The sequence below is a fragment of the Sardina pilchardus genome, chromosome 6 (genome assembly GCF_963854185.1).
Source record: "Sardina pilchardus chromosome 6, fSarPil1.1, whole genome shotgun sequence".
NCBI lineage: Eukaryota > Metazoa > Chordata > Actinopteri > Clupeiformes > Clupeidae > Sardina > Sardina pilchardus.
The window spans coordinates 34,642,428-34,655,717 of NC_084999.1; the positions used below are offsets into that span (position 1 = coordinate 34,642,428).

Here is a 13,290-nt window from a genome sequence, read left to right on the forward strand (position 1 = left end):
GCAGTCAATATTTACTGTAGATAGAGATAGAGATAGAGTCTTTATTGTCCTATAAGGATATTCTTCTTCACACATCAATACATTCCATTAAAAAAAGATAGCAGCATTTGATGTTCACATCACAGTGTCATACATATAACATATTCCCATCACACATATTCACGTTTTCCCTATTAAAATACAGTTACACGAGTAGTCACACGACCAAGTATGGTGAGACAAAATAAAACGTGGTGCATTTCTAAGCAGGTAAGAGGGATAACTATATTGTGTGGCAGAATAACATGGGAGCACTTAGACTCAGCGCAGTAATATCCTCACTCCAAAGTGAAATTGAAAGTGCAAGAGTCAGGATATTACTGCGCCACACAATGTAGTTATCCCTCTTACCTGCTTAGAAATGCACCACGTTTTATTTTGTCTCACCATACTTGGTCGTGTGACTACTCTGTATTTTAATAGGGAAAACATGGAAGTGTTTGGTTGCCTCTAACTTCATCTCTGTTTGGATCCTAATGAATGCATTGGGCTAGCTAAGTGCTATCACCATAGCGCGCGCAACAGATCCAGTGGGTGAACGCATTGAAACGTGAGAGGTGTGTATCAACTCGTCTTAGTTATGGGAATAACATAGTTTAATATGAAAAAACGGTGAAGTGTTCCTTTAAGCGCTCCACATTTCATTCTTTCTGACTAGGCAAAGCGACATTGTGTATCATTTTTGTATATTACATCTTGTTCTTATCGTGGTGTATATTTACCTATTTGTGTGTTTGTGTTCATCTCTGTTCACTTACAAACCACGACTAGGCTACACAGTGTTCATGATTTACCGCCCCTGCATGAGTGCATCATGTGTGTGTAGGCTACAGTGTGTGTGCGTGCGTGCGCGCAAAAAAATCTTCATGAGGAATTCGGCATCATTCCTCTCACCGGACTCCCTGTAGTGATTGCTGTCACCACAATCAGCTATTAGCGTTAGTAGTCCTTCACATAGTCAATTTAATTCCCATAACACCCATTTTACACTTGCTCTCGCTCTTCTTCCAGTCACACCATTTTTTGGAGAAAGTCTAGTCAGTAAACGATGATGAATAGCAAATAGCCTACTTCAGCTTGTTTGCAGTAAAAATAAAGTTCTTTAAGCCATTAGCTAGGCTCATTAACTAAAGCCAATTAAACTAAAATTGTTTAACATCTGTGGTACTATGGGAAGGGTCTCTGCCGACAAGCTGAAGATTTTCCTTATAATTATAAAGAAATGGTATTAAAAAATGTCAAAGTCCAGTCAAGACTGGTCATCAATACACCAATTTAAGTTTAATTTCACTGCTGGGTATGTCCATGGAAGTTTTGTCTTTTCAGCCTTCTGTGTTTGTGAATTCCAAATCCCAATCAACCATGACGATGTGGTAAAAAAGCATTGAATCTTAAATCTCACCAGTTCCATGCACAAAGCTAACATTTTATGAAACGTTGGTATTTATCTGATCTCTCTGGACCCTACAAGAGTTTGTCTGACGTGTTGAGTTTTTCGCTGTCCACTTGACTTAGGGTTAGTCCACACTCAGTGACAGATGTATGTGGTCATCAGCTTCAGGGTAACGCCTTTATCCCATAATCCTTTTCAGTGGATTGCTCTGCTCCTTGTGCCCCTTCCACAGAGCACTTCTGTGCAGTCTGAGCAGATGAAGGGAGATTAAGCAAGACAAGAGCGAGTTCCCCCGACTGTCCAAAACTTCCCCCAGAATACAAAACTGAAAGGTGGACAATGGATGTTTGGAAGATACTGGTACTTTGGGGACTGCTGGAATATTGGGCTTTGTGTTTATGTCAGGGTCGACACACACTGCCAGTTTTGTGGATTATGCCATTCACAGATGAACTTGATGGGTGTGGCAATATCACAGAGACAACACTGCCAGCTGTCCACTTGGCCCAGCAACACCTGAGGAAGCAACCAGCTCCATTATGCAACTATGAGCTAGAATTTCACTTTGCAAACTCACAGGTAATTTTTCATAGTCTCTGTTTGTTGTTTGATGATGCATCTCAGTGTATCTACAATCTAAAGCTGCTGAGACAGTATTTACAGTCACCAGTGAGTCAGATAGCTAGTGAGTAGGCCTACACCTGTCTACTCGCAGTTCTCGGTGGCACTTAGTTCAAAACATAAATATAAAAGGCAAATAAAAATAAAAGCCAAATATGCCAGGGTCAATTTTTTTTGGCTCAGACCGGTCTTGGTGTTCAACAAGGTTATGAAAAGAAAAAAGAAAAAAACGGTGTTTAGCCTGCTGCTGCAACAACAGCATGTTCTATAGCGCTTCTTTAAACACTTAAAGTGCACCGTAAAGGAGGGCCCTCATAACCACCACCAATGTGTAGCACCCACCTGGGTGATGTATGGCTGCCTTTCTGTACCACATACCAGCTTGAGATGGAGACTGAGGGAGTGAATGAGCCAATTACACTGGGGGCCAGATTAGGGGGCTAGATTGAAAGAACCAGTGGGGTATAGGCACCTACGAATCTCGCTGAACATAACAAGGTTTTCTTTAGATAACCTGGATCGACAAATCCGAAAGTTGCAATCAGAGTTGAGTGGCATCACGAAACTCACTCGAGGGTGAATTTGTCAAACTAGGCTTTCAGCTCAGATCTGTGCGCGTTCTCGTGGTTTAGGTGACTTTGCCCAATCGTGAAACGTGGAGATGCACAAGACCTCCTATATTTTAAAAAAGATTACTTCAGCATCTATGGGCGGCAGTAGCCTGGCTAACGCCTCCCACTTCTCAAATGAGACGTGGTCTGGCAACCAGACGTTCATTTTCTCGTATTTGAAAAAATGCCCAGATCCGTTCATTGGGCGCCACGGATGTCAATCAAATGCGTCTCTGCATAGCTCTTCATGCTCTTGCTTTCTCCCCTGTTCTGTGATTGGCCTCCAACATCAGGCGAACATGGGGGCGTTAGTTTCCAGACTGCCTTAGCAGCGTGAAAGAAATCACCGCGCAAGGCAGTATGGGAAACCCAGGCTAGGGCGGCAGCGTAACGGTGATCATTTTTAGTGTCTAACCTATAACATCAAAAAATCGATATTGTACGGTATGCACGTCCACATAGTGATATATCTGCATGTGCAACATAGTTAAATGTTTGAAGAGGCAGAGCTGCACCTGTAAGATGTATGACAGAATCTCCCACGTGAGATAACTTCGTTTTCCCAGATAATTGATTGGTCAGTAGTCAGTAGGATTGGTCAGAGGGCGGTAGTTTTTCACGATTTGAGCTAAAACTTAGCACATAACCTGCTCCCGACCAGGTTTGGTTGCGAGCATAAGATACCATGGTGATACAGCGACGCTGAAATAAATAATTTCATATGACAGCATACCCTGGCTTTGAGCGCAGGCAGCATACTTCGCTAATCCACTAATGGAGGTTCGTAGTACACCCCACAGGTTGTGAATTTAAGCAGGACACCTGGGAACCCCCTATTCTTTGAATAGGAAAAATGCTGTAAAATGTTTTCCGTCCTTCCATCGGGGAGACATTACATGAGCCTCACTGTAGTCATTAATGATCCCATGGCACTCATCTCAGTTTTATGCTGGGATGTAAAACCAGTATAAATGGTGTAGGCTTGGTGTGGTTCCTGAAACCTCTGAGTTCCAGCCTTGACAACAAAATGTTAAAACAAACAAACAGATTAGCTCCCTCAATCAGTCATAGCACTTTGTCCACTGATTTTGTGTCTGATACATTACATTTGTTTTGTCAAGCAGAAAACATACTCTGCAAATATAATTTATAAATCAAGAGAGGACAACTTTTGAAAGCTAATGACATTGAACTTCATGCATGAGAAATAAGTCAGAAGGATGTTCATTACCATTACATTTCAGAATATTTTAGAAATACAAAACCCTTCATGAGTCACACATGTTTGGAATGTTCACACATACCACTGTCAATATCAAGATCATTGTAGCATAGAAATAACTACTTTCTAACTAAATGTCCATAACATTTCCATCACCAGATGTTGACATTCTTATCTTATTGTTCTATAGTTTTATTGTTCCATTAGTTTGTTGATGTATTGGAAGTTTTTATGAAACATTTCCAATGTCTGTATTGGATTAATGGCTGGTTCTGCACAATGTCTTTATAGCTTTTAATAAGGTAGGCTATACAGTATAACCAAAAATTATTTTCCTTTGAAAAGGGCTTGACATACTTACAACAGCATTATACGGCTACTTGCCAAAACGAGAAAAGAAACAAAGTGTCTTTAGCAATGGCTTAGCTACCATTTCGTGGCCTCTACATTATCCTGCTTATTCTATACAATTGTTTTTCGTAATTTTGGTATTAAATGCTTTTTGTAGAGTTACATGATTCTGTTCAATCTGTCTTAATTCCAACGTTTGGTGTTTGCAATGATCTACTCTTAGAGTGACTATATTTCTCTTATAGCATAAGTTTATTTTTCAACATTGTTTTTGTGTGGCCAGTTGGAAAGTGACAGTGAATATGGTGCTGGTTTTATGTTTCCTTGATGAATTCCAGTTGCCAAACGATTTGTCAGTTTACTCTTCCTCTTCCTGCTTCTTATGTGTATCTCTGTTTAGTGTGACAATGCTATAGGCTTGAAAGCTTTCTTTGATGCCATATGCCATGGTCCAAAATACCTCATGATCTTTGGAGGGGTCTGTCCATCTGTGACTTCTATCATTGCTGAGTCTCTTCGGGCCTGGAATCTTGTGCAGGTACATGACAGAATGTCCAACCTCTTATAACAACAAAATGGCAATACTGGGGAGGTTGCCCAGAGTGGCATTACATCACATCACATCACATTACATCAGTTTCTTGTTCAGAGGAACAATAAGTGGTGCAAGAGATGCATTTCCTGAAGGAAATACCAGTAGATGCAAAGTATTAAAATAAAACGTCTTATCAAGACAATTTTGCACACTGACAGACAAATTTGTTGTTTTCTTGATAATATGTATAAAATAATTCAAATTCTTATTTTAAGAGAAAGCTCTAGTGTCTCCAAAAACAATACCAACTATTTTTTTCTTAATATAAGATGGTACATACACACACACACATTCAGAAACTGAACACACACAACATTCCCCTTCCACCCCAGGACACACACACAGATACACCCCCTGCTCCATACATCCCATTACTCCCATATTCACTTGTGTTACTGCCCCACACACCCTCACAATGACCCATATTTTATACATTTGACATTTTTACTACCATTTAATCTATTCTTTAAGGCCCAAGAGGGTTTAATGAAAGTGTGACGAGAATGGAAATGACAAGGAGGATACTGTTGGGGAGAATGAGACGAAAGACAAAGCCTGGAGTGAAATTATGGAGTTTGTGATGAAATGATGGAAAACTTGTAAATGCATAAAGGGTAAAGATGGAACAAAGTTGATAGATAGATAGATGTACAGTATTGCCAATAGAAAACAGCCACACAGAAGTATAAAAGTGCTAACATAGTGAAATTGCTGGTGATATATTTTATTATTTTGCTTCAAAAACACCTCTGCGTGAAAAATTAATGATTGGTTGAAATACCACTGATTTATACCAATAATATTACAGAATGCTTGTTAAAGTATAATTTAAACTATTTCAATATCTTGCTTTTTGTCTTGGGTGGAATCTGTATCTTTAACATATTTGACCCATTATTTAAACTGTGAGTTGCACTTTAAGAAGTGTTTTAAAAGTTTTAAATTATGCTGCACATGATCTTTAAGGAATTATATCAATTTGTTTTAGCTGTCTTTTGCTGTGACAGCTCCTGCATTTGAGGACAAGAGAAGGTATCCAAACTTCTTCAGAATTGTCCCATCAGACAATGCAATTCATCCAGCTGTGATTAAACTTGTCAAACATTATAACTGGAATCGTGTAGGTATACTGGCTCAGGATGGCCAGGGAGTTTCTGAGGTAAGTTTCATCTTGATTAAATATTTTAGAACACCAATTGTGACTTACTGTAAGCTATACTCTTAAAAAAAATCAGAAACTGAAATGGTCATATTGTCATCCCATGGCAAATTTACCATTCTGTGACAATCTTACACCACGACAAACTCATTATGTGTGCAAAGAATGTAATAATGATACACATGTCAATCAATATGTGCATTACTGTTTATTTTTAAGCTTCTGATTTTAGAAGGCTATCTGACAGTAATTTTAAGATGAGAGCTGTTAAAGTAGCCTATTGCTGCAGAAGTCTACATAGGCCTACACTGTACATCATCATGAGATTTTCAATAATGTGACTCAAAAATAGTAATTGGTAATGTAGACATCGGTGATATGACATGCAACCACCTAACCCAACAGGTCCAAAGAGATTTAATGAAGGTGCTGTTATTGGCAAACATTCAGATAGCAGCTACACAAAACTTCATCGACGATCCTTCTGTCAGCCTAAGAATACTAAAGGTGACGTTATGATTTTTCATTTATTTCAATTTTGCAAATTGTGAGTTTTGCATTTACCATCGACCATCTTTGGCTTTTGTTTCATTGGCAACAAAAAATATCATACATTATCAAGTCATAAAACAAGTTTATTTACAGAGAGTTCTAATCAAAGCAGGCCACATTAGAATATATATATATAATTCACATTCATATGTTTTTTCTTTAGGAAAATGATGTGAGGATCATTATTGGACTTTTCAATGAAAGCACAGCGGCTAAAATCTTCTGTTCTGTGAGTATCTGACAACTGTGATCATCAAAAACTGTGATCAACAAAGGCTTCAGTGAAATAAGGAGATATTTTTGGGCAATAATATACTAATGTCCAATTCTGAAAATGTAAGAAACTTTTTTGTGGATGTAAATTGAGGGTGTGGTGGGTTATGTTTTCGATCTGTCTCGTGCATATGAGGATATGTGGGATTATTATTATATGCTGGATGATTGGTGTGAACAATGGATGTGTTTATGTAACCTTCATATGAATAGGCCTGCTATCAAAATGAATTTAAAATACACCATTGGTGATAAAAGCATGACTCGCTCGACATGCTTTAATGGCAATTGGCTGAAATTGGAACTAGTGTTCAAAGCCATGTTTTCATTAGTGTATATTACCTGTAAATATGAATTGAAGACATTCGTTAGCATAGTTTTAGCCATTTAAATGTACATAGGCAGCAGGTACCCTTCCATGGAGTCTGCAATGCTGTACTACCATTTTGTTACAGTGGTTCAAAAACCATAAACCAAAACACTCTCTGTAGAATTAAGTTGTAAAATCAGCTAAATGTGTTTCCTTTTCCTAATGTCATCCTTTCTAAGGCTTACCATTTGAACATGTTCAGCAGTAGGTATCAGTGGGTTATCCCAAGATGGAACCAGAGGAACTGGTTGGTTAACAGAGGCACAGTGAATTGTTCCTCTTTGAATCTCATGGAGGCCATGGAGGGATCTATCAGTGTGGACTTTGAGCCCCTTAGTTCCAAAGAGACTAGGGGCATTTCGGGAAAGGTGAGTTTGCTTCACAATTTCTGACTCAAAAGTATTCAAACTAAAACTGCTAAAGTACAGTAGATAAATAAGTAGGTATATAGATAGATACTGTAGATTTTATAGATAGATAGACTTACATCTACTAGGGCCGGGTTTCCCAGATTCGTTAAGAAGCTCTTACGTGCTAAGAACTTAGGAGCGCTCTAAGAACGCTCCTAAGAAGTTCTTATAGCACTCAAGAGCTTCTTAACGAATCTGGGAAATGCGGTCTAGGTCTGTACAGACTGTAAGTACCGATATGTCTGTATCTGCTTCTCTCTCTCTCTCTCTCTCTCTCTCTCTCTCTCTCTCTCTCTCTCTCTCTCTCTCTCTCTCTCACACACACGCACCTGTTTTAGCAAAGCAACATCTCATTTATTTTCAGACCCCACAAGAGTATCAGAAAGAATATGATCAACTTCGGATTGGGAAAGGCATTAACTCCAGCAGGTTCCATGCTTTTGCCTATGATGGCATCTGGGTTGTCACAAAAGCCCTAGCACGAGTTATGGAGGCTGTGAGACACCAAGAGAAGTACAGTCAGCACCACAATTATACAGTCAGTGATGAAGAGCTGTCTCAGATGATTACAGAGGCCATGACTGAAACCACTTTTTTGGGTGTGACAGTGAGTAGTAAAACATATTGTTTTCAAATGCAATACTGCCTTATGAATACAGTGCAATGTAACACTTTCGTTAAATTGAATTGTTTGTCTTAGAGCCAAGAGTAAACAAAGTTTGAAATGCCATGATGTAGTTAAATGGTCTCATGAATGATCTGTCTACAGTATACTGTACATATAGACTGGCTCTCAGTCTGCGCTCTAATTAATCTCAAAGGTGTTCTGTTGGGTTGAGGTCAGGGCCCTGTGCAGGCCAATCAAGTTTATCCACACCAAACTCTGTCATCCATGTCTTTATGGACCTTGCTTTGTGCACTGGTGCACAGTCATGTTGGAAAAGGAGGGGACCATCCCCGAGCTGGGCTTGGCCTATTAGTTCCAGTGAAAGGAACTCTGAATGCTTCAGCATTAACCAAGAGATTTTGAACAGTTTGGGGATGGCCACTTCCTGTTCCAACATGACAGCGTACCAGTGCGCCAAGCAAGGTCCATATGGATTAAGAATGTGACTGAAGTTTATATGGGTGTCAAGACAGGTGACCCAATACTTTTGGCAATATAGTGTGTATATACTGTAGGCATAGACAGATCATTTATGTATGATAGAAAGAGAGACAGAGAGAATTATAGGCTAATTACAGTATCTTGCCTAATAATGAAACACATATTTCACAGATATTCACCATTAATTAGCTGCTTACTAACATGTATATTTGTAACATACTAGCCATTTGTTAGTCATTGTAAGTCACTTATTAATACCTTATTCTGTAAGACCTTATTCTTACTAGACCCTGGATTAAGAATCTCCCCTATGTAAGCTCCTTATTACCCTTTATTCATAGTTATTAAATACGTTGTTGCATATGAATTATGACCTAAATATGCATGGCTCAGTATGGGGCTTGTAAGGTGGTAGTACTACAACAACAGTTATTCACCCATAATTATACTTATCAAAGATGTTATATTCAAATGGAAGTAAACACTAAACCACAAGTGCTAATACAAATAACTCATAATTAACTCTTTATAATGCCGAATATGTTCCCTATTCTATAGTTGGGTCTTTGTTCACATTTAATTCACAATTAATTTGGCACTTATTAACCCATATGTACAGTGGGGAGCACATGTAGTTAATACCATGCTAAAGTTGCCTAAAAAGAGGAATATAAAATCATCATTTGACATTTGATCTTAATGCCTTAATTCAAAAAATGAGTAAAAATCAAACCGCTAAGGACACCAATTTCTTTGTGATTGAAGAATGTAGGCTATCGTAAATAAATAAATGTTTTTCCTTAGATGCTAGGGGGCATAAGTACTTGACCCCTATGTTAAATTCCCATAGGAGCAGGAAGATTTTTTTATAGGTTTTGTTTTTAAAGGCCAGCTGTTTCATCCTGATAAAGCTCCCTTGGCCTTTGGAATTAAAACGGAGTGATTATTTGCATGTAAAATAGTGAAATGGAGGCATTTTCTTATTTGCACCCAAACCTGAAATGCGTGCTATCCAACATAGCGGGACCATCTTGGCAGGAGATGGCATACCTGAGTGCTAAATTTAACAAGTTAGGATTATTAAAACAATATTTTAGATGGGAAAGTGGTGCTAAATTTCCATAAACTTTATTCAGTGAACGGGTAAAGCCGTCCGTTTGTAAGCAAAATCAAGAAATACGATCTTTTAGTTTGTTTGCCGTTACCTAGCAACCCCAACAAGTGACTCAATTATTAGTAGTATCCCATATTGAGCCAATGGAGCGTAGTGCAGTGGATAAGTGAACGGGTTGCAAGTCCGGGGCCTAGGGTTTGAAGCTCAGCTGAAGCATTGGGTTTTTTTGCATGCCAAAGTACGAACGACTTCTTCTTTTTTCTTAGATGATGTTACCTCGCGGCAAATAAGAGTTTGTGCTTTTTGAACCTGCCAGAGATTGACTGGTTTTATTCCAGTTATGAGTACAGTTAAGTAGAAGTAGGCTTCAGTAGTTGTGAGTAGAAAGGCTTCTTGGTGTTTTGAGCCCCCAACGCTGCCTGGAAGGCGCTGGGGTTAGGCATGGGTTAAGGTTAGGGTTAAGGTTAGGAGTAAACAACTCAGAAGACAACTCAGAAAGACAACTCAGAAAACAACTCTTTGAACTAGCTTGCCTTTGATCAAGCTACCACATGACCACTCATTAGCCTAATATTTGTATAATCACTTCCAAGTAACCCAGACATGGCAAAACAGCTAAAAACTGTTAAAAACTAAATTAGGCCTAGCCTACTGTAGAGCTGGTAAATACACATTGACAGGGTACATGGATGTTAGACATTGGGTGTAAATAGTATTGTTCATTATTACACTATTTACACCTGTGTGTAAATAGTAATGTTCATTATTTCCACTTGGGTGTAAATAGTAATGTTGATTATTTGCACCCGGGTGTAAATAGTATTGTTGATTATACACTATTTACACCCGGGTGTAAATAGTAATGTTCTTTATTTCCACCCGGGTGCAAATAGTCTCTGCCGAATTAAAAAAAGCCCCACATCATCACATACCTTTCACAATAGCTAGAGATTGGCCTATTAGCCTGTTTGACTTGCATTTAGCTCAATGAACATCAAACAGGCTAATAGGCTAACTGGAAAAAACACCATGCCGATCTCTAGTGTGAAACTTTAGTTTAGCAAACACATAGAGGTTAAGAAGTGCCGAATTAATTGTGAATTAAATATGAACAAAGACCCAACTTTAGAATAAGGAATTCGGCATTACAAAGACTTAATTATGAGTTATTTGTACACTATTAGAACTTGTGGTTTAGTGTTTGCTTCCATTTGAATAGACCATCTTTGATCTTTTGAAGTATTATTATGGGTGAAAAACTGTTCTTGTGGTACTACCGCCTTACAAACACCATACTGAGCCATGCATATTTAGGTCGTAATTCATATGCAACAACGTATTTAATAACTATGAATAAGGGGTATAGGAGCTTACATAGGGGAAATGCTTAATTAAGGGTCTAGTAAGGATAGAATAAGGTCTTGCAGAATAAGGTTTTAATTAGTGACTTATAATGACTAACAAATGGCTAGTATGCTACTAATATACATGTTAGTAAGCAGCTATTTAATGGTGAATATAAGTGTTACAGATTATTTTTGCTTTGATCTTTTCAAAAATGGGCTTGTCATGATGATAGTTTCTTTGTTTAGGGCCAAGTGCGGTTTAAAAATGGAGAGAGAATGGGAATCGTCAGATTAACTCAGCTTCAAGGTAAATAACTAGCCTCCTAAGGCCCAAGCTGTTTTTTTACATGCAATTTTTATTTATTTGCTATTTGGGCTTATTGGAACCTAATTAGAATAAAAACTAAGCATCGTCTTTTGATATGATGTACTTTTAGATAAAAAATGATGTCCACATATGTGGACTCTGTACTTCCATAAAATACAAGCATGTAATAAAATGAAAAACTTGGTTTTTAATATGAGACTATACTAAAAACAACATGGAAACATTGCATTTTTGCCCTTTTGGACAGTTAAAACTTTGGAAATAAAAACATGACAAAATCAAATACAAATCAATGTCATTCATGAAGTCATATTTGTGAAATCACCTGACATCACCAGATGGCAGTATAAGTGCCCATGTACGTGTCCAAAACATCCCCAATTCAGTAGTGAACACGATTGTGGACATAAGAGCTAAAAGGTTCTGTCAACGCATGTGACCGCTAAGCCCTAGAGGCTAGAGACACCCTATGCCAGTTAATTGTTTGTCTCAAATGATTTGAGGATTTTCTTTCTCAAACTTTCACAATTAGTTAAATATGGTGCACAACAAATAGGCCTGCATGTTAAACCACATTTTGCAGTCTAATTCATCCTTTGAAATATGTATTGTCCCAATCATGTCATTGTATGCTCCTTAAAACCCACCAACCATAGTTTCGATTGACTAAGCATATATAAGTAGGTCAGTCAGTCAGTCAGTCAGTCAGTGAATCATCAGCCAAATCATGAACACTGCACAGCAACTTTATGCAAGTTAGTGAAATTGGTTTACCTTGACATATATTGATCTAGTCTCAAAAGCTTTGCTACATTTCAACCACTGATCAACATCATTATTATATTATCCAGTTGACTGGACTTGATTGCTGCAGTTTACTAGGACTTGTTATAGTAGATTGTTTGGGTTCTGAAGTCATTGAATCGAATTTAAGTCTACACATATTTGTACACATATATTTTCCAATCTATGTTGAAATCCCAAAAAATGACAACTGTAGAACTGAAAAAAATCATAGTTTTGATAAACTATTTAGCACATCAAGGCATGCGGAGGGTAGAAAACATTTTCCCCTAACAACCAGAGGGCATATTGCTGACCACATTTAATGGTAATGGCTAATAAATGACATTGTGTAACATGTGGAATAGGTATGTCAACAGATATTTAGGTTGTACTCTTTCCTTCTCTGTCTTCAGATGGCAGTGAAATACAAGTTGGTGAATACAACACAATTGAGGACAGGCTGGATCTTCGCAAGAACATGCGGTTCACAGGTTGGAGCTCATGACCTTATTCAGCAAATTTCTGCAGGCCACCTAGTAGACCAAAACTAATATTCCTCCCTTTCATTATTCTGCAGCTAAAGGCCCCCCAAGGGATAGCACTATGGTGCTGCATCAAAGAGGACAGATAAACATAGTGGTCTATAGCATACTATCAGCTATCTCCATATTAGGCATGCTTATGGCCAGTTCTTTCTTGTTCTTCAACATGAAACATCGGCATCATCGGTAGGCATGCATTTTTTAGACAAAGTTACTATATGTTTACATTTGCTCTCCATTCTATTGGTCTGCACTGTTCAAAGAATATCAAATAATCAACTATTCTCCTATTTATCAGGATCATAAAAATGTCCAGTCCATTCATAAATAATCTAATAATCTTGGGTGGAATGCTCTCCTACTCCTTCATCATCATTTTTGGTCTAGATGGGGCATTCATCTCAGATGGATCATTTGAAATCCTATGCAAAGTAAGAGACTCAAATACAGTCATCGCTGAAATTTTTGGC

The 13,290-nt window shown here is 38.1% G+C and overlaps 1 protein-coding gene across 1 annotated transcript in view; it reads left to right on the forward strand.

Annotated features, from left to right (window-relative positions):
• Positions 1–1,867: 1,867 nt before the first annotated feature.
• LOC134083479 (gamma-aminobutyric acid type B receptor subunit 2-like) overlaps positions 1,868–13,290 on the forward strand; it is a 16,550-nt gene continuing 5,127 nt past the window's right edge. Inside the window, exons 1-11 of the mRNA XM_062539803.1 lie at positions 1,868–2,011; positions 4,638–4,775; positions 5,821–5,991; positions 6,397–6,498; positions 6,707–6,772; positions 7,366–7,554; positions 7,961–8,203; positions 11,411–11,471; positions 12,692–12,775; positions 12,862–13,006; positions 13,119–13,251. Coding sequence (XP_062395787.1) covers positions 1,868–2,011; positions 4,638–4,775; positions 5,821–5,991; positions 6,397–6,498; positions 6,707–6,772; positions 7,366–7,554; positions 7,961–8,203; positions 11,411–11,471; positions 12,692–12,775; positions 12,862–13,006; positions 13,119–13,251 — 1,476 coding nt within the window. The remainder of the gene's footprint in view (positions 2,012–4,637; positions 4,776–5,820; positions 5,992–6,396; positions 6,499–6,706; positions 6,773–7,365; positions 7,555–7,960; positions 8,204–11,410; positions 11,472–12,691; positions 12,776–12,861; positions 13,007–13,118; positions 13,252–13,290) is intronic.